A 26330-nucleotide genomic window follows, 5' to 3' on the forward strand; every position below is an offset into this window, starting at 1 on the left:
TTATTTTAAATATTTTCATTCTTGCCAGTACAGAAGGAGGGACATTTCCTATATACCTCCTTGTTTCACTCATTCAGCTTTAACCACTAGGCAACTTAAATTCTTTGCTCCTACCACTTCCCTGCATGGCTGCTCCTGGGGCTAGCTGTCTGCTTCTCTTGCAGGGCTCACGTTGTTGGTATCTGTCTCTTCACGTTAAGCACACAGGAATCTAACGCCTAAGTGGGTAGGAAAACGTCAAACAGGTGCTGCACACCAGGGTAGGTTTGCCACTGTGGCAATACACATTTTCGTCTTAGCACTCATTTTTTTCCTTTTTGAAAAGTCTGTTTACAGGAGCGCTAGCTGAGGTACAGGGTGTTTGTTTAGTGCGCCAGCTGGTCAGCAGCTGGACCCAGTCAGGAAACGGGGTCTGGCTTTGCTCAAAGCTATACATTAGGTCAGCATTAAGCTCTGAACCACCCTGCAGCTGCTTCCCCTCTCCAGTCTGTCCCTTTAGGTTATGCTGTTTGGGGGATGGGTTCTTAATGAGGTGGCCAGACCTAGTACAAGGCTGTACCTGCACTTAGCCAGAGAGGTTAGACTTGGCCTTAACCAAGGCACTGCACTGCAGACTAACCGCCCTGAGCTCCAGCAGCGTAAGTAGTACTGTGTAGCGGTGGGATATTGGTACTTTTAATGCAGAAGAGGCATTCTTTTTAATGTATTGCTCATTTAAATAGATAGATACACATTATGGGCTGCCCCTGCTTAATTTGTACCATCTCAGGGTGCAGCTCCATGAGCTGTGAGGGAACCAGTTACTAGCTTACCACTGGTGCAAAGGAGACCTGGTTTCACCACCTCTTGCTTACCGAGCACCAGCCCCGGCGCTGAGGTGGTCCCTCACAGCAGACTGGTTACTTCCCAAACCAGGGAGAAATAAACCCAGCAAAGGAACCAGCTCTTGGTCACCCTCTGGCTCCCTCTGTGCCCTGGGGCCAGTCCAGGAGGGGTATCATGCCCTCTCCCGCCGGGCTCCTCCACCTGCACAGCTACATGCTGGGCTTGGTCAGGTTGATCCTCTTGCTGGAAAATGACAGGCAAAACCTTCTGTGTAATTTTTCTCTGCTTGTACTTGTTTTCTTTAATTCATCAGCGAGGCTTTTTGTTGCCCTTTCCGTGCAGCTCTCAAGGGTGCCCACCTCTGCAAAGACGGCTTTTTGGCTCTAGAACACACGCTGTGTTTTCCGTGCTGGTTTCCTCCGCACACCCGCAGGCTGCGGGCGCCCCCACAAGGGCTCACTCACTCACCTGTTGCAGACAGGATGGGTCCCAGGGCCCTGGCAAGGGCACCCAGGCTCCTCAGAATACCCATGACTCTTCCTTTCTGGCTGGCAGCACCTGCGCAAGCAGAGAGCCATTACTCAGGCTGTTTTGTTTGGGGTACAGAGAGGGGATTGCGATAGCTGTCGCAGCCTTGGTGTTCTTTCGGACTTATTTCCTGCATGCATCTCCCCTTCCTTCCTATTTAACAGTCACCGCTCAGGTTAACACTTTCTCCCTTCCACCAACGTAAACGTGTTTTTGCTTCATTGAGAAAATGCCAGGTCTTGTCAAGAGTGCTGGTCTACCAGCAGCCTGTTGCAGCGCACCACAAGAACAGCTTTGCCTTCTACACAAGAGCCATACTTCCCTTGCTGGATTTTAAAGCAGTTTTACAGATTGGCTGAGAAGGTACAAGTGCACAAAAGATATAAAAGCATAGTTAATAGTTAAAATACAAATAAATAAATAAACCCATAGTTAAAATACAAAAGCAAGTTAAATAAGAGTAAGTAAAAATCACTTCAGTAGTAAGAGCCTTGTTTTTTTTCCCTTCAGTCAGCAATTATAGTGCTGGTAACCTTGATTGATAGCGGACCACAGCTAAAGACCTGTGTCTTCCAGACAGCAACACGTGCTTTACAAGTTTACCTAACAGCCCGTGCCACAACCCCATGGCTTTTCCCGGGGATCAGAACGCTGCTGGCAGAGATGGCTACAGTCTCCTTTAGAGAAACCAAGCCACTCCCTGCCCAGCGCTGCTGGTGGCCTGTGCTCAGGACATTAATTCCTTGCCCGCTGTTCATGATCCTTTTAATCATAAAAGAAATAAAGTTGCTTCAAGGTTCTTCAACACACTGGAACAAGCCAAGTCACACAGTAGAAAATTGAAGCATGATACTGATGTTCACTATCAGCAGAGCATTTGTCAAACTGATGCTGTTAGATCTGATATCATCTGTTACAAAGTGTTGACAATTTTCAGAAACAGGTACTGTTAATTTTACTTTTTCCTATTCTTCCTTGTGGGATGCTCCTGGATTTCCCAGGGCTGGGATACTGTCTTCCCACCCTCAGGAGTCCCATCTCACTTCCCGTCTGTGAAATGAGTACACAGGCTGTAGGACGTCTTAAGGCTGTAACCCCTCCAGCACGACACAGATGGCTTCCATTCCCGCCCAGTGGTCTCTCCCACAGCACAGCGCAGCGCAGCGCGACACATTCTGACGGTAACCAGACTCACTAATCGCTGGCTGTACTATGAAAAGGGACAAGGTACAAGTTCTCAGAAGGGCTCTTTTCTAGGCTTTTAGTCTTACTCCTGCAGACCACGCTTATCACTTCAGGGTGACACAGCATGCACAAGTGGAGTAGCTGTTCCTTGTCCTTCAACAGTTTCTGCTGTCCTTGTTAAGGCACCTGAAGGGGCAGATAGGCCTTTTAGACGAAGAGCCGCCAGCGTCACTGGAGCACCCTCCAGCCCTGAGGTGGACCTAAGTCACAGAAGTCCCTGCTCCCTGTTTCTTAGAGTTCAATTCTGTATTTGAACCAAGTCAATAATACGTAACCAAGCACTGCCCCTCAAAACAAGAAGTAAGCCACTCACCATAGCCTGACACCACTGCTGACAAACACGGGATAACGATGGCAGCAGCTGGAAAAATCCACAAAAGAAACTGTCAATGAACAGCAGAAAGCTCGAAACAGTTACGAGAGCAATAGTGAAAAACATGCAGACCAAACTAGTTACTACTGCAGAGAAATATGCTGAGCTCTAGGGCATGGTACCAACAATGAATCATAAGGTTTAAGCCAGTTCAAGAATAAAAACACCCCCTCAAAGCCAACCTGCACAAAGTGCAGAGCCATGAAGGCTCTGAGCAGATGTTTCACATTAGTCTCTCTCGTTTGTGAGCCCATGGGAAAGGGGTGGGTAGGTCGGAGTTACAGTCTGATCCACTAACTGGGAGTTTTCCAGATCACTGTGGTCTTGTCAGGTGGAGTAAGGAAAGGGGATCTTTCACATGTCAAATGGAAAATGGCTGCACACGGGATCACAGTGTCCCCACGGCGTATGGCTTTACCGTACTTGTGGGTGGGAGAGGCGGCTACATTCTCTCTCGGGAAATGAGACAGTTAAGTCCAATAAGAAGAGGCTACAAAATTTTTTAATACAGAAAGCCAAGAGCTGTCAACAATCACTGCCCTCTTACTGTAATAGGGACCTTTTCTGCCAAGAAGGAAGTGCTTTAAGTATGCAAAGCAGAATCTCTTCTGGGAAGGAAAGGACAACTGGAGAGTAGGAACGATGGACATGTCGCCTTAACTGCAGGCACCCTCACCCTGGGGCAGGGACGAGAGGGAAAGAGCCTCCTAGGGAAGGGCTGGCGGCTTCTGCCCAGATACGGAGCCTAGGAAGACAAGGCTGCGAGCTCCGAAGTGTGGAGGCAGACAAAATGCAGCCCCCAGGCTCATCACTTGAGCGGGCTTCAGAGGGAAGCTAATCCACAGACAAGATCTAGACGCTGAAACTTGTCAAACATGCATCTGTCCCTGGACAAGCAAGCTACTAAATAGATGCATTTTGTGGTTATTTTACGATTTATTCTCAAATCAAACCTTGCCACCCAAAAGCGAAGTCTCCTGCTTTGATCATTAGCCTCATTTGGAGCTTGTTAACAATAGTTAGCAGTATTGGGAATATCTGAAAACTCTTCAAATAGGTACTTCAGTACTTCCCCCCCACCCCCCATCATAGATGGATCCAACCCCATTCATAATTGCTTCCCTGAATAAGGGCTTAAACTGACAGATTATTTATGTAAACATTTATGTGTGTCTGAAAACCATCTACACTCTTCAAAAATAATAGGTAGAGTTTTGCCCTCTCCTCGAGCTTGGAGCTTGCAATGCAAGAGGGCAGAAGAGTGTCCGGCCAGCAGAGCGCTGCGCCATCGGGTACAGGACAACACTCGCGTACCCTCGCTCCTGCCCAGCCTGAACACACACTCCAGCCTTCACCTTCAGATCATGCAGCTCTCTTCAGCCTGTTCTCTAAGAAATAATGCAGGCACTAGAGCAGTGTAAGGAAATGCTTTTTCCATGTTTTCCAAGCTAGGCAATTCAGTGAATATTTTGCTTCTAGGTCTGATGGGGGGGTGGAAAAAAAAGAAAAAAAAAAACCCTCAAAAACTCCACCGAGAGCACTGGTAATGCTTCCAAATATCACCATGGCAACTTCCTGGGATACAAACAGCATCAGGAAAAAACCCAGATACTGTTTCTCCCAGATTTTATAAAAAGAGAAGTCAACCTCTGTTACTTACAGTTTGAAATTAAAGTAGATCCTCTTAAATGGAGTGATCAAATCTATGAAGAAAATGTATTTACGTTTATATTTCAGTGCTTTTTGAATAGCTCACCAAAAGAGTACAGCAACAGTCCAACACTCAGCATGGTCACGTTTGCAGCCCATCCAACTAACAAGAAAGCTGGAATCAGCAACATTATGGCCTGCAAAATGAATGAGTCACACTATTATATCAAAGTCATACTTGTAAAAGCCTAACTCTAGGTGACCTGGCAGTTTTCTTCTACTGAAGGACCTACATTTAAGTTGGAGGCAGAAAGCCCTTTCTCCCTGACATTTCAAATGCATCTGCCACACTTCAGCACAGTCTACCTGTCTGTTCTCTTTTGCTAATTTTCACATGATTGCAGTCACCTATAACACAGGCTATAGTTATCCCACAACTGATTTAAACTGAGGAAAAAAAAAAGCTTTTTGTAGATTTCCCTCTCCTACATCATCTACTGTTTTTGTTTTTTCTTGTTCTATGGTGAACTGGAGCTAAAGCTAGATTTCTCTACCTCCTCAGCTAGTAAAAGAGATCAAAAAGCTTATGTGCAGCAGAACTGCCTCCTCTGCTTTTTTTCCCCAGTACTGATGGATTCTAAGGGCTACGTCAACCCCTCTGGAGCTTTCACAGTCCATAGTTCTGGAGCCAAGAAGAAAAAATGGGGGGGAGGAGGAAGGGGAATGGCATTTGAAATCCCAAGGCAAAAAGAAAAAACAACATTCTTTCTCTCTTCTGAGTGCCTGGACTCCAGTTGCCCTGTGATCTCTCCCTCGCGCACACATTTTTCACAGGAAAAAGATCACTGCATCTCACAGAGAGTTTTAATTCCACTCCCCGCAATGGTCTCATTTTGAAAACTCGGTTACAAATGAACTACTGTAATCACTGTGCTAAAGAGAGGCCACGCTTATAATATGATCCAGATCCATAAACAAGTTGCCAGAGTAGCTACAACAAAAGGACAAACTCCCACAAAAGCCACTCGAGCCACATACAGTCACATAAAGAGTGCCCCAGGGCCAGCAGGTTTCTGCACTGTGCACGAGGCTGTTTACGAGCAGTGATTGGCCTAGACCAGCCAAACTAAATGAGTATTTTGAGGAAGCTGCGCTTCTCTGTGCGGGAAAGAGGAAGGCGTATAAAAGCTAGTGGGGCGAGCCACAGGTTGCCTAAACCGTGGTGCAGTGACAGCAAGCATAGCAAGCGGGCAGGGAAGGAGGAGGAAGTCGATGCAGCGGATAGAGCAGCACTAACACAGCAGTGGAGTCATGAATCTGTTTTCATTCGTACGGCGATGCTCGGTACATGACGCAGCAGGGGAATCATTAACTTTCGCCTGCCAGGGACCAGGGTGCATATGGTTTCACCAGCAGAAGTAACTTTTAAGAAAAGCTGAGTCAAGTCACTGGGATGCAGTGGAGCTTGTTAATCTTTCTAATCTGTCATGTATTGAAATCATACTGGCCTGAAAATTATGTGCAATAAATTTCTAATGGCTTTAACAGTCCAAGCAGACCCATCACTGAGCAGCCAACAAAAGAAGTTCAGAAACACTTGAACCTGCTTTCTTTAGCTCTACATACAAATGTATATGACAACCATATCTCCCTGTCCCAGAGCTTTAGGAGCTGCAGGGAGCTGTTCCCTGTCATCTCTGTGTGGTATCATCATCTCTGTGAAGAGGCAAGCAAAAGAAAGAAAAGCACACTTCTGTCCGTGAAACTTTTATCTGAATATTGGTACGTGCTGTTGTTACATGTACCACTGGAAATCACAAATTAAAGAATTCTGTTTCTTCCTGCCCACCACCGAAACATAGTCTAGGGAAAGCCTGTCAAGCACACGTTGCCAGACTAATGATGTCCCTGAAAATAATTTGCCAGAAAGGGATCAGCTCTGTAGCAGTTTTAATAGTTTCAATGTCTGTATTGCAAGAGAAATCATTAAAACAAAAACATAATCTTCATAGGACTTTACCCCCTTTACTTGCACAGACAGACRCTCAGTTCTCATTCCCTGCAGCATAGATTGGCTAATAATATCTTAGCTGATACAGTGGAAATGGCTCTAACATTCTGAAGTTCGGTTATATTGCTAAATGACACTATGCCCATCAACCAGGGTCTAGAGAAGCCATTTAGCTAGATGAATGAAATGAGATAGAAGTTTCTTTTGATTTGACAAGTACAGCTGCAGCCCCAAAGCACCCTTCATAGCTCTTTGGACTGAAAATTAACATGCCAGATTTTGGGGGAGAAAGAAAAGAAGAATGCAATTATTTATTTATTTATTTTTACCCTTTTTACAGCTCTGATTTCATTTCCTGGCTTGATTCGACGAGCATAGCCTCCCTGGATCACAGCCATTGTTATTCCAATAAAGAAAAACATCTTGCCCTGCTGCATACTAGAAGGGAGGCAAAAGCACAAATTATAGAGAGTCATGCACAGAGCATTCCACCCTGGGATTTACAGGTCCAGTTTAGATCGTTTCCTGAACAAGAGAGAGAAAATGCTTTCAGATACTCATATGAGCAGTGCAAAATTCTTAATATATGCTGACACTAGTTTCTGTGGCAGGCAAACAGCAAGAAGATAAACCTTTGATGTCTGACTTTGAGATGGTAGGAGGAGTGCTGGCAAATATTGCAAAGACCTCTTCATCTGTAGACTGCTACTGTGTCATTTAGCTGTTTCCATGGCAGCCCACAAAGAGCCAACACACTATCCTGTGCCACGGCCAGTTGGTGCCATATGCACAGGAGTTGTTGGCTCCCAAGGAACAAGTGTTTTGCATTATCAAAAAAGAGAATTAAAAAAAAAAAAGAGTTGGCACCACTCCTGCAGAGCTTGATCAGGGTCACCAAGGCACGACATGGGCTGTGGCCCTGGCATGCTGGTGATGATGTGTGCACTGGGAAGCCAGCCCTGTCACTGCCAGCATCCTTAAATATTCCTTCAAATCTCCCCTTCACCTATTAACTACCAAACTACGTGGATTTTCTCAACTCAAACTCCTCACCTCCATAACTAGCTCGTTTGTCACAAAGCCTGCACTGTGGCAGAAAGCTGTATGTCCCACCGCACGGCTATCCTGGAAGAAYTGTAGAGAAGCAGGCTTAACACAGCAGAAGACATTTCCCCTGATGTACACATATTAGTTAAGCTGCTATAATGGCTTAACTCCCTGTAATGAAAGACTGGGAGAGATGAGACAAAATCTCGAGAATTACTCAAAGGAAAGGATACACACAGGGAATCAAGCTGCAAGATCATGTTCCCAGCTGGAAATCTTCCTATGAGCTGGCAGGAAAAATACCTCAAGCTGAGCCATTTTTCATGAATTCTGTTCTACTACTTCTCTAGTGTTTGGCTAAAGGAAATCAAACTGTATGATGTAATGACTGCACACCACATGCAAGGCAGAACTCTGAGGAGCAAATATAATCACACAACTATCACTCCGTCCTTTGCCATTTTTGAGCTTCAAGATTTGTTCTGATACTGAAGTACTCTTCTAGGGAAGAAGAGAAAAGGTTTTATGACAATCAGTACCACTAGCCCAGCTATACATATTTTCAGGTCCTTTAGTTTAATCTCTGTGTATTGATTTTCTCTCTAAGTACTAGAAGTTGTATATTCAATGAATATTTCCTTTTGTGTTAGAAAGCGTGCATATTTTTTCTTAAATTCTTCCTACAAAGCCCATCTATAATCGAATAAAATAGTTGCTTTCTCAGTGTTTTTTAACTGAGTATTACTCACCTCTTAAAGCTACTCTTGAAAATAAATGATGAGGCCTTAAATCAATCTTCTGGAAAGCATCCTAGAGAAAGTATAAAACGTTTATCTTCTATGCACACTATACCTGCTGAACTGGAATCTCTGGTGAGTTAGAAAACTCAGTGTATACTCCAGACCGGAAAACAGGAAGAGGTACAGGAAATAAGCCAGGCCCAGAATTTTGAGGTTCTGAAGGTCTATTAAAAAAAAAAAAAAAAAAAAGTGGTATTTTCCAAGCATCACTAAAAAGTATAACAGCAAAGAAAAAATATATATAGGGAAAAGGTCTTATTTCAGATGCTCATTTTAAATAACCATACCAGACACACCACAAAAGAGATTCTGCCCACTAGTCTCCCTCTTATGATGAGAGGAGGGCCAAAAAGATTGATCTTTGTCCCTGTGACACCCTCCTCCCATTCACCCAATCTAGTCCCTCTGCCTCACACTCACATCGTCACCTGTCTCACGATGCATGTGTATATATTTAAAATGAATACCTGTATTCTATTTAATGCCTTGGAATGTCACTTTCAGGACTATATTGCACCGAGCCACCTATGGTCTGTGACAGATTATTTTGCTTGGTTTTCTGCTAATGCAGTGCTTAACAGGTTTTATCCAAAGTGGCAAATATTATTGCTTTCCTCTGTTGCAACAGTAAGGAGGACTAAATGATTAGTTGATGTGCCTGGCAAATGCTGATTTACTTTCTATGGCTTAAATAATTTCATACAAAGACATGCTCAGCTCAAACCCCACCTCTCCAAATCCTGAAGTGAGAAATAAGATTCCAGTCTGAAATTTCCTAGTTTGTAGCTTGGATCGGCAAACTCGCACCTTCCTTTCTCGTGCCCTGATCTACCTTTTCAGATCACTTCACTTACTGCAGCCTACTGCATGATGCAGCCAGTGCCTGAAGAAAAAATGCGATAGACAGTAAGTAGCACATCAGAAATCCTCAAAACACTAGTCTCCGAAACCTTCTGGGCTTAACAGGGCCAGTGTTCAAGGGAACTTGCAGTTCGCTATTTGTAAGTTAATAATGTGGGTTTAAAAAGAGCGAACAGAGTGCGGCTTCTGAAATGGTCAGACTAAAGACTTCACTTAGAAACTACCCCCACGTACAGGAAAGACAGACAATATAATACAAAAAGCCAGCTAACACTTACTCTTCTCTGAAGGGGAATCCCTTCCTCGGGTAACTGCGGAGAACTGAAATAAAGCCAAAGGACTGAGCAAGTCGACTGCGGCCTGAAATCCGGACGTCACAGAGGAGACCTAATTAGAGAAAGAAATGTGTGTGTTTCAAAGCTGATGTAATAACTACTGCATGGAATTGACAGTAACAGTCAAAAAAGTTCCTATACCTAAACAAATTATCTGAGATGAAACAAGACAACTGGTATTGGGATCTGAATTACCCCCAATAATATCCCAGACTTTCTGAATACAGAACTGGCGCCAGCACTATCACTGGAAGGTAGGACATCGCTAGCAGCTTTCACTGAGGACAGAAAACAGGTTCTTCCCTGTAATGAAACTGTGTTACAAAGGGGAGGACGTTCATTTTCCACAGAAATAGACTGAAGGTGGCTTTATTTGGTTAACTTTATGCATCATCCCTCATGTCTGAAGAATATTTATTGGATAAGTAATGGCATATCTGCCTACGATGTGATGGGAAGCTGAGGATTTGCTTGTGTGTCACAGGTCTGAGAACAGTATCTACAGCGTAACAAGAAACAGTCTGCTTTGATACTCGTGGTTCTTTTCACCAGCCAGTGACACCTCCTGGGGAAACAAAGGAAAATACCATTTTTAGAGAGATTCTGCTCAGCTCCAGGGAAAATTTTTAAAGGGAAAAATTTATTTTTCAGCACTTCCAGTCTTTGTGCTTCTTGCATCTCAACTTAATTATTCTAGTGAAATTCTCCCTACTCCTCACCAAAACAGTGCTTAGGGGATGCTTATTCCACCAAAATAGTGCTTAGGGGATGCTTATTCTTTCATCTAAACTGAATTTAATTTTTTAAGTTACTTATTTTTTAGTCCAAGGTGTGGAAAATTAAAGAAAATAATTGAAGAAGAAATAGTATCTAATCTCTTAAGGAAACAATTCCTTTTAAAGTAGGAGAGTTAAGGCTGACACTTCACATGACAGTCACAGAAAGAGATAAAACAGACTCAAGAATCCTGAATAATCATACTCAGCATTTCACATCTTCAAAGTGCTGCACAGATTTACCTGATGAACTTCCCTCTCATCCCAGTTAGGAAGGGAGAGTGGAAGGCTGGGAAGGAGGGAGGGAGGGAGCTATCCCCCCTTTTAGGGCAGAGATTATAAAGCTAAATTATCAGTGGAACTTGGTCTTTAGCGCATGGCCTGAGCACTCATACAGACTGGATTTCAGAAAAAGTGGAAACAAAGCCAACTTTAAAATGATATTAACACAACCCCTGTCTTGCTCTGATTGTCAGAGCTCCTGAGCATCCAGCAGTAAAGCTCTGGAGCCCATTAGCCCACAACAGCAATCAGTTCAATATGCCATGCTCTTTCTGTATAAGTCCTACAGCTGCTGATCCACAGATCAAATGGATATGGCAGGGAATTTATTCCCTCTTCTACCCCACGTATTGCAGAGGGTAAAGAGACACTCCCAAGAAGTTTCCTCGTGCTTTTAAAGAGGTCTGTAAAAGGATTTCCTGAAGCTGACTTGCAGCAATCCACAGTTCCTGCATCTGTTGGCATGACGGTGTTTGCACGGCAGTGTACGGAACCTGATAACAAGCAAGTTTCTTCAAGAATGTTTGCCAGTAATAAAGTTATTTAGTGTGTACATGTTTTGAATTATTATCCATGTCAGACAGGGTGTCAAGCTGTTTTGTACTACAAGGCTGATTTTAGTTTGGTCTGGAGAATTTGTGTTTCATTTATATTTATATTATCTTCTACTGCTATCTTTGCCCCAGAAACAGGGGTCTAGAAGCAACTTCGTCCACTGACTGCTAACTTTGTTTTTAAACTGACCAAAGTGTTTCAATACTCCCAAATAACAAAGCTACATGGCCAGTTTCCATGAATGTCACCAACTATATGAAGTTTAGTTTCTTTGCAGGTTCAAAATTGCCAATCTCTAACCTGTATTTAATCTCTATACCTCTGATTTATTATTCGAAAGTTGCTCAGTTTTACTTTATGATCACTTCAAGCACCTCAAACAATAGCCATATCCTCATAGTACCTTTAAATACTGTTTACCCTATTTTACTCTGACGCAAAGAGACTTAATAACATATTACAGGTCACAGCTTTGGTTCAAATAGGAATGCAGCCTGGGCCTTCCAAGCTCCAGTCTATTGCCTTAGCCACCAAATCATACACTATTTAGTGTGCATAGAGGAAAAGCCTTGTTTTCCCATGAGTTTGCTAATGACACTGCATAGCCCTACACACAGTCCCTATAAGACACCAAAAATCTCATTGTAAGACCCTCCTTCCAGCAAGCCAGCCTTGCCTATGACTAGCTTAGCTAAAAATAGACAGAGACTCAAAAACTCTTAAGAGAGACAGATTCTTCTCGAGACATTTCTGTTCCTCCCTTCTCCCAAGGGGCTGCTTCACACATAAGACCAGTGTCTCCGCCAGTGGAAGGGTACAGATCTCCAGTCACTTTCCATCTGAGAAACTTTGGGAATTATTAAAAAGAGGGGAAGAAGAATAGCGAAGAACTCTGTTCTCTTTGGATGAAACCTCAGGCCTGCTCCTCCTGTCCCCCTTTACCTTCCCCTTTTCACAAGTTAATTCCCGCACAAAAATATGTGAAATACTTCTCTTCCCTACTCACAGAATCACAGAATCGCTGAGGTTGGAAGGGACCTCTGGAGATCATCTAGTCCAACCCCCCTGCTCAAGCAGGGTCACCTACAGCACATTGCACAGGATCGCGTCCAGGCGGCTTTTGAATATCTCTAGAGAAGGAGACTCCACAACCTCTCTGGGCAACCTGTGACAGTGCTCTGTCACCCTCACAGTGAAAAAGTATTTCCTCACTATGGGAAGATGAGTGATATCATCTCAAGGATATCATGAGAACACAGCATATATCAGGGAAACAGATGTCTGATCCCATTGGCACATCCTTCTACCGATTATCATTACCATTTGTCCTCTTTTTACAGCTTTGTCCTTCCACCACATCCATTCCTACCCCAGGAACACCTGCTCCAGCTCAGCCCAGCCAAGTTCCAGAAAGGCAGCCAGCATATCTGCCTTTCCCCCATCTTCCGGACACCATGAAAACTGCTCCCTGCCCACTCAGAAACTCTGGGGAAGCACTCATGAAAAGAGCAAAGCAGCCTAGGATGCCTAGCAGCCAATTGCAAATACCTTAGAGCACATAAATCACATGGGGTGACTACCCAGATGCAGACTGACAGGAAACAGCACAAAGGCACTAAACACTGATACCAATCAGAGGAAGCTCTGAGGCCAGAAAAAACACTGTCTCATCAGCAATTAAACACCTTGTGTATTTTGCATGACTGGGACCTGGCTGCGTGACTTTGAGAGTCATAAATCCACCCCATACAATACCTACTGCTGCACAAAGAGAGAGCCCAAGAAAGCAGGGACAAAGTACTCATTTTCTTATGAAAACTCAATCACATTGAGTAACACGGACTAGTTTATCAGAATAACTCTCAAGAGTTCATTGTACATTCCTAAAAGATCCTGAAGCCTTCTTTTATCTTTCTACAGCCTGTACAGCAAAGAGAATTACTTTTAGAATATAAATTCACTCTACAGTACTTCCCTACATCAGCAAGTTGTCACCACCACAGAGTGAGCAGCTCTAACCAAGAACAAAATTTTGTTTTATTTGGCATGTTTAGAAACAGCCAAATAGGAAAGAGGAACAGATGGCGAACAAAAGAGCTATAAAAATTAATTGTAGTGCTTGGGAAGATATGTGAGCAACCAATTTCACATGAGACAGGCTGCCGGGAAACACTCAGGGCAGGTCTAGAGCTTTGCCTGGGCAGGCACACCACACACAAAAGCTTCCTGAATACTCAGTGTCAAATGGGTTTGGCCATCCAGAGACCAAGCATGCTTCAATGGCAGAGTGCTACTTCGGAACAAGGGATGATAGGAAACTTCCAGCCCATCTAAAAACCTCAAGTCAGCAGCATTTCAACCAGCTACCTAGGATGAATATAGTCTTTCCCACACTACAAAGGAGACTGTTCCCACAGACTTTCTCAGATACCTCTTGGACAGTGTCCGAACATACAGTATTAAAATCACAATGCTAGTGAATGGTTTTCCCCCAAATCCCAAAAGTCACCGAATTTTAGCAGATGTAGATATTCTGTATGTGTTGAAGACAGCACAGCTTGGAGATTGGAGTCATTTGCTACATTAGTGTTCAAATTAGTCAAGCAAAGAAAAGATAAGATAATACTTAAGAAAATTTCTAACATATACTGGCTAATTGGAAGAAAGTCCATACTCTCTCATGCATGCACTTTTCGGACTGGCTGACATTCCTCCCTGGGGAGTAATTGTGATCATAGTTCAAAATTCACCTTCTCCCTCCCAGTTTCTCATTAGTTTTTGAGAAACTTAAACCCAGCACACCAAAAGCAGCAATTAAGCAGCTGTGTTAGTTATACGTTTCTTATGTTACATCGGGCTAGGAGGTAGGATTGTCATACAACCATTGCATACAACCACCAGCTTATAGAGTATTAAAACCCAGTCCCAAGAATAAGCTAAATTTCTGGGATATTGGCTCAACTGCTTCCTCATTTCTTCTAGTATTTCCACATTTCTCAAATCCTGGCCCTGCTTGCAAGAAACACAGATCTTCAGGTTGTTTCATTTACCCGTTTTTCTTTGGGGAGTGTCTCTGGAAGCAGGAAGAAGATGAAAATTAAATCAGCCACTGCAAACGTGAGTGCTAACAATGCTGAACGAAGGAAGAAGACTTCTCCTTTCTCTGCCTCCATGGCGAGGTAAGCTCCAATCATGGGACCCAGCGTAAAACCAAGGGAGAAAGCAACACCAATCATTGCCTGCAGTGATACAATGAACATTAACATGCAGTTTTAGACATCAGTTTGTTCAGGTTGCTCAGTTCTAAAACAATTTGGATTTCCTGGCACTTGTCTTAAAGAAATGCAACCGGAAACAGAATGTAGCCACCCTGAGGAAGTAAGGAGAGCACAACAAAGGGCATTAAGTATGAAAAACTAATTTATAACTATCCCATTTTAATTACCGCCTTGGTGGGAAAGTGGCAGTACCAAACTGTAACATGGTGAAGGGATATCCAGGGATCCTCCTTTCTCATGTGATTATGAGCAAAAGGAAGTTGGGGAGGGGAATAATGATTCTTATGTCAGGGATTACTCAGCCAGCAGTTCTAAAGATCCTTCAGCCATAGGATAAGTTTTTATAGTGTAAAGCTGTTTGGAGAAGGGAGGACAGCACCACGGTAGGAATTCATAGTGATGTCTATAGCTCTAAAATGCTTTAGCAATTTCAGTGTCTAGAAATATATGTCTGACAGAACAAACAGGCTGAGAGGTTTCCCAGAATAACCTGAAGCTAGTGCAGATAATAAAGAGAATTTATTAACTCGCTATTAAAGCAGCATATAAGAGGCAGAATTTGCACACACTGGATGGGAACTAAAAAGAACACTGATTGACTCATCCTCAGTGAGATTATTTAAGAATACAGCAGTGCAGAATCTGGCTCATTTTCTTTAAGAGACATTCAGAGATGCATATTCACGCATGCAGGTCCCAAACATGTGCCATCCCAGGACATGATCATCCTGCTTCCCAGAGTCTATTTTACTAAACCTATAGTACTAAACTAAACAAGACCAGGGCATGTTCACCCCATGGTCTCCAGCCCTGTTTCTACTTGCCCCAATTAGCTCTCTCCCCAGACTGTGCTGGGGCATTACTTCAAACAGCATCAATCAGGACTCTTCCCAGAAAGCAGAGTGGATATGCTCACTCTGCTTTGCAAGGAGGGAAATGAAGTGAAGAAAGAGTTTAGCCATATGTATGTGAGCCATGCTGTACTAAGCTTCTTGTTCCCAAGCCTTAAAAATATGTCCTTACCCATTTTATTTACTAATGCTGTACGGCTACGCCTATCCATAAATAAAAATAAGTTTTGTCTCACCAAGGCTATAATAAATTGCTTGGAAAATTCATTAGCTGTTACTGTGAAATCTAAAGCTTTCCTCTCCCTAGAAGCAACTGTTCCACATAGTGGTTTATAACAATCTGGTAGTGGAGGTTTAGGCCCCAGAGGTTTTTTGGAATTAAAAAAAAAAAGAAAAAAAAAAAGAAAAAAATCAAACTGGCAACCCACAGGCAAAGTTCAGCCTGCAGGATGCTTCCACTTGGCCCACTGCCTTTCAGAGGAGGAAAGGGCAGAAGCTTCCTCCTTTCTGACTGCTCACTGCTCAGTCAGCCAAATGCCGCATCGTTCACCTGCTGAGCTCAGACCCTGAAAGCAATGCAGCATCCTAGGATGGCAGAAGGCACATTACAAAGCTGCTGCACTTACACAGTTTGGGAAGGTGTCTATAACTGGGTGCCAGCTGTCAAAATTGGGCCATTCTGAGATAAAAGATCTTTCAGTTTCCTCAGCGGTTATAATCAGGAACACAGTTAGCAGCAGCAGTAACAGTTATAACAGTTTTACAAGTAGTTTTTCCACCTCTAGGGCCTCTGCATTTTGCTTATAGGTAAAAGTCATTGGCAGATGAAGTCTGAGAGTTGACCAGCAAAATGATCCGGCGTCCTTTCAGAAGCAAGGTATTGTATCAAGTCATGTTTTCACTTAATCAGGGACGATATCTTGAGCACCTGAAATTAATAAAAAGCTGGGCAAACATATACCCCACATGTATAACTCACCATGCCCTTGCTCCGTGCCTTCGGAGAGTGCAGGTCAGCAATTATAGCTGTGGAAAGGCTGACATTCCCTTTGCTTATTCCACCTATGATCCTGGAGAGAAGAAAAATGCCGAAAGTCCTAGAGGCAGCCCACAGTGCATACGATGCTATTAAACCCATCTGCAGAAGCAAGAAAGGGTTCTTTTATAAAGCACAGCAAAATTGATCTTATTTTCCCACATTTCCCAGCTAAACATTTGCGGGGGAGGATGTTGGGGGTTTTTTTGTTTGTTTGTTTTTGCTTTTTCAGCAGCTACTCCAAAAGCCATGCAACAGAAAACACTTTTACTGGTACTGCACCAAGTACGGGACAGTGATAAAGAAACAGAAATACATCCATAGAAATTAATCCCTAAAAACATCATATAAATATTAATATAGTAATATAAATCAATATAAATATTAATAAAGTTAGAATAGCAAGGAAAGCCTGTAGTTGAAAAGGAGTTAAATTAATCCTGGGCATTAGAACGCTTTTGCAAATCCTGCTCCATTCGTTCCCAACATGAAAAAAATTTTAAGTTCAAAATAAGAAGAATCCACAGTTCTGGCCCTTTAATTTCATAATAAGTCATAAGCACACATCCTTATACAATTCATACTGAACAACCATACAGGATAGAGGAACTTCTATGTCATTTGTTGCTGAAATCCACCATGTATGTACATACTCGCTCTGCACTGCTTCTAGAACCCCATCCTCGGACTAACACCACAGAAAACTGCTTGGAGCATGTTCATTTCCATAATAAATACATCTTGCACTGCTGTATAGCACTTTGCAACCAACAGTCCCCAGGCTCTGTAAAACAGGTCATGAAGTGATCAGCCCTCATTAGGCACTTGGGGAACTAAAATATACAGGGATTAAGTTTAACATTTGCAAACGGYGTGTCTGAAGACAGACTCCTGTACACAGTGGTAAGGGCTTTTGGAAAAACTCCAGAAACAAATAGGAATTTTGGTGCCTTCAAAGTACAATTATGTATCTGGGAACCTAAGTTTAAGCACTCAGAATTGGAAATGTATTCAAGTGACTTGTCAAGAAAAAGACCTAGAACTTTAAATTTCCCAATTGTTTTTGCTACTGACAAGGCCACAGTGCCTTTAACTGCATCTTGAGATGGTGTGACTAAAATCAACGCAAGACACATACCACCGTCATCAAGATGACAGGCCTTCTCCCCAAGCAGTCTGACACAGCACCAGTGAGTGGAGAGGAGAAAAACTGCAGGATGGAAAAGATTGAGCCAATCAGACCTTAAAAAAAAAAAAAGGAGAGAGATCATTAGACTTTCTGCATTCATTTTAAAAGCAAAGACAGCCAAAATGTTCTAGATCTATCGCTCTCCATCATGTCCCTAAAACACATACACAATTAAATGTTAAACACCTGCTGCAAAGAACAGTTTTGTCTCTGAAACCAAGTTACCCTCAAAACACATCTTGCACTGTTCCTTAATTGAGGGCACAAATACACAGACAGACCACAGTAATATGGATAAGCCGGATGACTCACTGATCACTTTGTTAGTGAGAAGGGAATTTCAAACTCACTGGTTATAATGGCATGCAGATTCTCCAATGTTTCCCTGACTGACGACATACATTTTCTGTTCCCAATGTGGAGATAATGCAGTCTTTAAAAGTCATAGTTCTTTTAACAAATTTTTGATTGTTTGAACCTGAATCTGTCACATTTAATTAGCTACTCTTTCCTTCTTGTCATGGGAGGAAGAACATAAGCGCTGCTGTTAGTAAGGCACTCCAAGAGTCTTTTGAAATCTGCCTCCTACTTCTGTGATCTTTAATTCCTCTTTCTCTTGCCATTTCTAGCTTCACACACTCGTTAGTTTGCATTATACTATCAAACAAGCAGGCAAAAAGATGCCTCGCTGTCACAGTTTTTCTTTAAAGAAAAACTGGGTTATACAATACAGATCATTCAGCTATCAGTGCTAATTAAAGCAGACCAGAAGTTCTGCTCCCATCAACTTCAAGGGTGGCAGAATACTGATACTGAACGCCTAGGGGAGAACAGTTGCTTATGGTAGCTCAAAAGCCCAGAAAACCGTGTAAAAATTCTCAGATACACACACTGACAGTTTATGTTAACGAGAGACAAAGTTTTCTCCCTTGCATTTCTAGCACTGCAGAAACACCCAGACACACCAAACGCTTCACTGTCAGGGAGCAGCAAGAGGGGGGTTGCTCCACAAAGTCGCGCACAATCTGGATAGGGCGGGCAAAGCAGTGTGCTGATAGCAGGGTCCATTGGCAGTCCCAGACAAGGCAAGGTGATGAATCTTGTCCATGCAGGGTGTCCAGTCAAGACCAGCAGGAGACAGGGCCAGAGAAAGGACTGGAAACAAGGCTACAACACAGGACTGTTCAGGAGACAAGCCACCTGCAATGTAGGAGACAGGGCTAGAGACAGCACTGGAGACAAGGCTATATCTACACTGAAGCTCAGGCAAAGCCCAGGCCTGACCTTACATGGAGCTCCTGAGTCACTGGGCAGAAGGTGTGTGGGTGGAGGCTGGTCAGGGCAATTAAGGCCTGTCGGTGCCCTCAGGGCCTTGACATTGACAGGGAAGGTTTCTGTCTTGAAGAAGTTGCAATCTAAGCAGAAGATGAAAGAGAACAGATCGATCCCACAATGGGTAAAGCAACGAGATGATCTTGCAAGTATCTTTCCAAGCCTACCCTCCACATTGCCAACAAAGGGAATAAAGGAACACAAGCAACAAGACAACTGTGATAGCCTCTGCTTAACATCACAAGTATAATGAACCTCTTCTACTATAACCATTTAAGGCGCAATCAGACAAGACAGGCTGAGACAACAGCTGACCACCACTAAGATGGCTAGTCCATTTCCCCCTGCTTCTGCAGCCTTGTTCAGCTCTCCAGTCAGCAAATTCAACTCAATCCGGTAGAAACCTAATCCAGGGGAGGGGGAAAAAAAAAAAAAAAGTATCCTGTTGGTTTAGCAAGTTGAGATGGCCTATCAGGAGGCATTGCCATCAAAGCCAGCAGAAGAGAAGAAGTTAGACATGGTATATACTAGGTCAACTCAGTCACTTTGTTTGCACCCTTGCTGCCTGAGGCTGCCAGGTAATTAATGATCCTTCCCATCATTGCTCAATACTTCTGCCACCTGAGAGAAAGCAGCAAGGAATACTGGCTTCCCTTCTGAGACAAACAGTATCTGTTTTATTTGTATGTTCTCAGTTACGTGTTAGATTTTCTTCAAGCAGCAACAGGGTCAGGTAGACCTCTCCGGAAGGAGCAAGCAGATTTCTCCTTCCCCTTGAAAGCAACTGAGCCAGGTCAAGGGCTATACACTTCCCAAGAGTACAGAACACAGCAGGCAAAAGGACAGGCAGCAAGCTGGACACAGCTCCCAGCTCCTTGCTTAAACAGAGTCTGTGAGAAGGAGCAAGGAGGAGGCTTGCAGCCAGGCCTCAGAGGAGATGGAAAGTAATTCCTGAAGTACTAAAGGAAACTGTTTTCCTACCATTCAAAGCCAGTAAGTTGACTGAAAACGAGCATAGAAACAAAAACCTCCCTGCAAGCACACAGTGAGAGAGAGAAAAATAGTTTATAAGCTTTTTAGTATCTGTTATACACAAAGAAACTACTTAAAATAGTTAAAATACATTCACAATTATATAAATACAATAATATATAATAATAAAGCTTTCCTATTTTTAGTTAAAAGCCTTTTGCTCATCTTGGGGAAGGCCTCAGCTCACTAACAGGAGAAAATCTAGACCATTCTAGATAAAACTAACCCAGACACCCTAACATCATCATACACTGGAATCCCAGAATTTCCTCTTACAACTTTCTAGAACACAGAAAACCAAAAGAGCTTCTGATGTGTAACATGCTATATATACTGCACTCGAGATAAAATGGCATGTTCTTGTTACAGTCTATTTACATGTATGCCCTAACACAAGTCCCTTATCCTTCCCCAAAGGCTTAAATTTAGTTATCCTTTCCAGTGACCTGGATTTCCTACATTACTCCTGGTGGAGCTCAGCCACATCAGCAGTGTCCTGGCAATGGCAAATGCTTCTGGACACCGCAAGTCAGCAGCTGTGCCCCTTTTAACTAATTACATTTGTAAGCAATGTTGCACTACAGCTGCCCAGTGGGAAAGTGGGACTTGAACTCACAAGCTTCTAACTCCAGTGTTTCCTACTGATTGATCTCCAATCACATGAGGATCAATTGTGAAGGGAGAGTAACTTCTGTGACTGCGCAGGGTCTAGCGCAGCAGGCTCTCGACCCACACCTGATGGTATGACAACAAGGAACAGCAGGCCTGTATTTCTGAGGCAATCTGAAGAACAAATTGGGCAAGATCATAGAATAATTCTGGTTGAAAGGCACCTCTGGAAGTCATCTGCTCCAACCTCCTGTTCATAGGGTCAGCTATGCGGTGAGACGTGGGATGAGGTCAGAGCTTTGCTCAGTTAGGTTTTGAAAACCTCCAATGATGGAGACTGCAAAACCTCTCTGGGAAGCCTGTTCCACTGACTGTCCGTACCATGAAAAGTTTCTCTTTATATCCAGTCTGAACCTCTCTTGTTCCAACTTAAGTTTGTTGCCTTTTGTTCTCCCACTATGCACCATGGTGTAGAGCCTTGCTCTCCTTGTAGATATTAGAAGGCTGCTCTTAGGTCCAGGCTGAACAAGCCTAGCTCCCTCAGCCTCTCCTCAAAGAGCAGATGTTTCAGCCCCCTTTTGCATTTTGGTGGCCCTGCTGAACTCGATCCAGTTTATCGATGTCTTTCTTGTACTGGGGGGCCGAAACTGGATGCAGTGTTCTGGATGTGGTCTAACAAGTGCTAACGAGGTCTAACAAGAGGGAGCTGATCACTTCCCTTCACCTACTGACTGCTCATACAGCTCAGGATGCTGTTGGCCAGCTGTGCTGCCAGGGCTCACTGCTGGCTCATGCTCAGCCTGCTGCTCACCAGGGCCTTTATGGCAGAGCAGCTCCTCAGCCAGGCAGTGCCCGGCCTGCATCATTGCAAGGGACTATTCCTTCCCAGGGGCAGGACTTTGTATTTGTTCTTGTTGAACTCCACAAGGTTCCTGTTGGCATATTCCTCCAGCCTAAGTCTGAGGCAGAAATGAGACTGTTCAACTCATCACTGCTATCAGTGTGATGAAAGCAAAATCATTTATAGCCTGCTTTTAAATAACATTGTAAAACRTGTCTCTAATTTTAGTCTTCATCTATTATGTTAGTAATAGGGAAGTATGCTTTCTATATTTCTTGTCAAATTCCTGCTAGTTCCTTATTCCTCATGATAGTTCATCATTGCTCATATCAACATAGCAAGTAACTTAAAAACAACAGAACTTTGGGATTTTTTTCCCCATCAGTCTGTTTCTTTGGTTACTCTCCATACCTCCGAACAAGACACTGTTGTATTTCCGCTCTGGAGGCATCCCAACCATCACTGCAAACCAATCCACACCATGTTGCAATGACAAAGAGAATCCATCCTGCAAAAGAGATAGCTGGTAAATAGAAGTAGGAGAACAGTTTTGCTGTGTCTTTGAAAATAAAACAGAATCAGACTCTAGTGAACTAGAGACTGTGTTGGGTGATTTCTTCCCTCCTTCGCCAAGGGAAAGTTTCCTGGTTGATCAGTTGTCATGGGCTAAGAATAGCTTAAACTGTGAATGCTAACAGGCAGCAGATAATTGGGTATATATGTGTGTGGGTGAATATCTGAAATTGAGCTCTCAAGCAGAAGCCTACTACTTGCTAGCTGTAGCTGGTAAGGGCTGGTTGTAAATTTTGATACCACCTGGACTAAACAGGAGTTGCACATTCTGAATCTTTCAATTAACGAAAGAACACAAGACCTGTGCTGTGCTTCTGCACAGATGCTATTCAGATTGGGAAAACCAGGGGCTTGGAATTCCAGAAAGAAGAGGTGGTGCAAAAAGAAGGGTCCCTGGGAAGAAGAGGAGGACTTAGAGAAGAAGGGCTCCCCGAGAAGAAAAACATGAAGATCTTGGTTGTAAGAAAAATACTGGCAGTGCGAGAAAATCCTGGAGATCAGGGCCCATGGTTTGGGTTAGAGTTAGGGTTGAGGGAAAGACAAAGGCTAGAGCTGCAATTGGAGTGGGGCTGGAAAGGGGCTGCATGAGGAAGGTGTGGGCTGCAGAAAGAAGTCTCTCCTGAAGGCCATGGCTGGGGGTCTTGAACTCAAGCTGAACCTACCTCTAGGGTTAGGGTTAGGGCTAAGGTTGGGAGAGAGACAAAGACTAGAGCTGCAGGTGGAGTGGGGCTGGAAAAGAGTGTGGGGGAGGTGTGGGCTGCAAAATTAATTCCCCCCTGACAAATTCTCCATCTTCCCCAGTAACACCTGAGGCCAGTAACCGTGAGCAGCTGCACAGCAGGAAACCAGCATGAATTTCTGCCTAACCTCCCCAGACCAGTAGCCATTCCTCCGCTGGGAAGGGAAGTCGAGACCTAGTGAATGAGGTGCTGGGGGTGGGAGCAAGTTAGTGAGCATGTGAAATAATCAAGTAGGGTAAAAGCTCTTAGCTTACTGGTTCTTAAATAAACCCCAGTATTCAGATCCACTGCGGATTGTTGTTTACTCTGTCTTGCCCATGACATCAGTGTAAGTCACCAACATGCTGGCTTTACTCCTACCCTTCTCTCCACATCTCAGCATCTCACATGTAGCAGCAGCAGTGGAGAAACCCCTAAAGAACTATATTCTACCTCTTTGTTTACCTAGCGTGGGGGAATCTATCAGCTAGATAAAAACGTGCATTTTCCTTCAGCCAGACCTTCTATATCCCAGTTTTCAGAACTAAAACTCAGCTTTGCAACAGCAATACACCTTAGTTACATGAAAGCACCCATCCTTTACAAGACGAAGGCCCCTGCAACATATGACCAAATGCAAAGAAAGGGACAGGACCAGTAATTACAAGGACTAGCCCCTAAGAAATACCTGGATTTCCCCCCAAACAAATTCCTCATTTTAATGAAACAGAAGAAAACAGAAGAGTTTCATGCAAGTTCTCAAACAAATCAAGTCCATGAACAATTTAAATGTGCTGGGTATTATTATTCTGCCTAAAGCTATTTGGTTTGCCCATGGAAAGGGATTTTTCTCCCATCCTTCCCTAAATATCCCATGCCCAGCATTTTCAGCAGGCTGGCTTTCTCTTTTACTTACCTCAGTCTTGCTGTAATAATCAAGGATGGAAGGAAACAGTGGCAAGATAAGAGCAAATCCCAACAAGTCAATGAGGAGTGCCAGGAAGACAATTGTAATAACACGATTGCTGCTCTGTTCTTGCTTGCCATTGATAGAGCTGCCGCTGTTTTCTCCCTCTCTCACAGCCATTTTCCCAGGTGTTCCGTTTCTAAAAAAGTACATTTTTACCCAGTCAATATGATGTTCTTTGCAGGCCTTTCATAAGAGTATCTTGCTGATCCATTCTTACTTTATATAGACCTCAAAATAATAAATATAAAATATGGCTTTATTAAGCTACCTGGTTTTCACAGGGAACAGGACTTCAATTCTCCAGTCTTAGACCTTAGCTCAGCACCAAGTTCACTTTCATGAAAAACAGGCTACAAGGGCAATAAGATTAAAAACTCTATTATAGGAGAATTCCAAATAAAATACAGAACTAAGGTGAGTTAAAAGCTTTGTTAACATGTGAGTAAYGCTAACGCAACTTTCCCAAAATGTTTTCAATCAGGCATTACAGTAAAACAGATTAAAAAAAAGGGCACCCTTGGTTTTGAATATCTACCTTCAAGTAACTAATAGATTATGCCTTCAATGTATACTATAATGACTAGAGTAATATCAACAACAACAAAAAAGGCAGATTTCCTAATTATTGCAGAGTGCTGTCCTCAAGATAACTCCTGGAGAGCAACAACAGCTCAAGTAACAACATATCAAAATTTTGAAAAAAAATTTTTTTTTCTGGCTCAAAGTCACTGATAGGCTTTGAGTTCAGGCATCAAATGAYAGAGGCAGCGTTTTAGTTTTTCAGAAATATCAAGACTATCAGCAGAGACACTTTCTTTGCCAATATTCTAAATTGTCCTGAAGACCTAAACAAGGATGCAGGTCATATCACATTCAGCATTCAACAAATAAGGAAGTCCCTATCCTGAAAAACCCGCATTTCAACAGATATCAAAACCAAGGAGCAATACATAAACTATAAACCTGCAAATTTCAGATTTGTCAAACTTTACATTATATCTCAGCCATAAAACAATGAAATCCCTTCCCCTGAAAAAAAAACAAAAACAAAACCCAATGTTCATTGCAATAAAAGAGTAAAAAAGGAGACAGAATTTAATCCAACTGAAAGTTAGTCAATACCAAAATATCCATTGACTTTGATGAGTCAGGACTGAAAACAGAGCAATTTTTTAATATAGATTCTATACCAGACAAGACAGGACATATTACACATAGAAGGCACTGTGGATATAACATCATAGTACATTAACCGAAGAATACAGTACTTTGTTATGCTCACCAGTAAATTCATTTTTGTGACATTTCTTTATTGTAGTTTCAGTTTACTAGAGCTGAAGCATTACTAAAGTTCAGAAATCACGAGGTAAACATGGAAGGGGGCCACCTGCAAATCATTTATTAAACTGTTGGCATAATGCTCTTACATTTGCTAGTGAACAGAACGGTTTGGTTATGGACTGGATCCTTTTATTTAAAATGTTAAGTCATCACCACTACAAATATTTAGCATTATTTGTTTATCCAAACGACATGAAAGTAGCTGGAGCCCCAAACAACCATTCATTTAGACAAGAAGTACCTGGCCCCGGGTCTCTCTCTAGCCAACAGTTGACAGATGCGTTCTTTATGGCCGTTCCTATCTTGTTTTTCCCACAATTTGTTTATTCATCCATTGAATTGTATCACTGAGCTGAACTCTCAGACTATTTGGGAATTATGTATACAGTGTAACATCCTCTACACCTTACTCCCATTGCCTTTCCAGCTAGCGTGTGGCTTGAACCGGTTGATGCTAGCACTGACTTTTCCTTTGGTGCAAGTTTTGGCTATGCGCAACTTCCCTTACGCAATATCCCAAGCCCTGCACGCTTCTGCCTTTATGCTCCAGCCGTTTTGTTGTTCAAACCTCTCCATATTTTCTGCTAGGCAGGAAACTACTGTGCGTTTTGTACGCCCTGGCATCCCCACGGTAAAAACAAAACACTTCATCTCTACCATGACGTTTGATTTCTGCCAGACGCGCTCTTAAGCGGGGGAAGGGGAGGGAAGATTTTTCCGTTTAGGGAAGTTGCTTCTTCAGACACTAAGTGTCCGCGACCCGCTCTACTCCGTCCCCCACGTTTCCCTAGGGATCCCCTTGGCCGCGCGCTCCTCCTCGCCGTCACGCTCCATCCTCGCAGGGCCGGGTGCTGGGCGCCCRCCTCGCAGTGCCCCTCAGGGAAGCTGGCCCGGCCCCAACGTAGAGACGCGCTTATCCCTCACCAGTAACAACTTCATCCTTCTGGTATCTTCCTACCGCCCTCCCCGCTCTGAAATCTCCCAGGTCCGGCTTTACCTGCTTAGCCTTGGGAAGGCTTCTCTGACTCCTTAACAAAATCCTGATTCAGGCCAAGAGCAGGAGTTTTAACTAAGAAGAAAAGGGCGATTTCCCAGGGCAGCCGAAGCCCAGAGGAAAGCGGCGCCGCGGGGCGGGAAGGGCGCGGCGTCGGCGGAGCCTCCCGGGGCGCCGCGGCCCCGGACGCGCCCCCGCCGCCGCCTCCCGGCCCTCGGGAGCGCCCGCCGAGAGCCGTCCCTGGGGATGCTGCGGGCGGGCGCCGGCTCCTCCCCGG

At 43.5% G+C, this 26330-nt stretch overlaps 1 protein-coding gene across 9 annotated transcripts in view; it reads right to left on the bottom strand.

The window, feature by feature from the left end:
- Window positions 1-26330, bottom strand: part of MFSD10 (major facilitator superfamily domain containing 10) — a 32857-nt gene that overhangs the window by 3051 nt on the left and 3476 nt on the right. For 2 of the 9 annotated variants that reach the window (XM_026064659.1, XM_026064661.1), the window contains exons 2-12: window positions 23665-23854; window positions 21868-21964; window positions 17592-17695; window positions 16397-16555; window positions 14339-14527; window positions 9619-9727; window positions 8532-8643; window positions 6962-7070; window positions 4728-4818; window positions 2912-2959; window positions 1294-1383 (exon numbers count right to left, since the gene is read on the bottom strand). In XM_026064659.1, coding sequence (XP_025920444.1) covers window positions 1294-1383; window positions 2912-2959; window positions 4728-4818; window positions 6962-7070; window positions 8532-8643; window positions 9619-9727; window positions 14339-14527; window positions 16397-16555; window positions 17592-17695; window positions 21868-21964; window positions 23665-23835 — 1279 coding nt within the window. In that variant the 5' untranslated portion in view covers window positions 23836-23854. Of the gene's footprint in view, window positions 1-1292; window positions 1709-1769; window positions 2725-2911; window positions 2960-4727; window positions 4819-6961; window positions 7071-8531; window positions 8644-9618; window positions 9728-14338; window positions 14528-16396; window positions 16556-17591; window positions 17696-18607; window positions 18843-18926; window positions 19058-21867; window positions 21965-23664; window positions 23855-23986; window positions 24069-25000; window positions 25278-26056; window positions 26212-26330 lie in introns of those variants that run through there. The other 7 variants (XM_026064656.1, XM_026064658.1, XM_026064665.1 and 4 more) reach the window with 7 other exon arrangements.

The sequence above is a fragment of the Apteryx rowi genome, unplaced genomic scaffold (genome assembly GCF_003343035.1).
Source record: "Apteryx rowi isolate R43461 unplaced genomic scaffold, aptRow1 scaffold_22, whole genome shotgun sequence".
Lineage (NCBI taxonomy): Eukaryota > Metazoa > Chordata > Aves > Apterygiformes > Apterygidae > Apteryx > Apteryx rowi.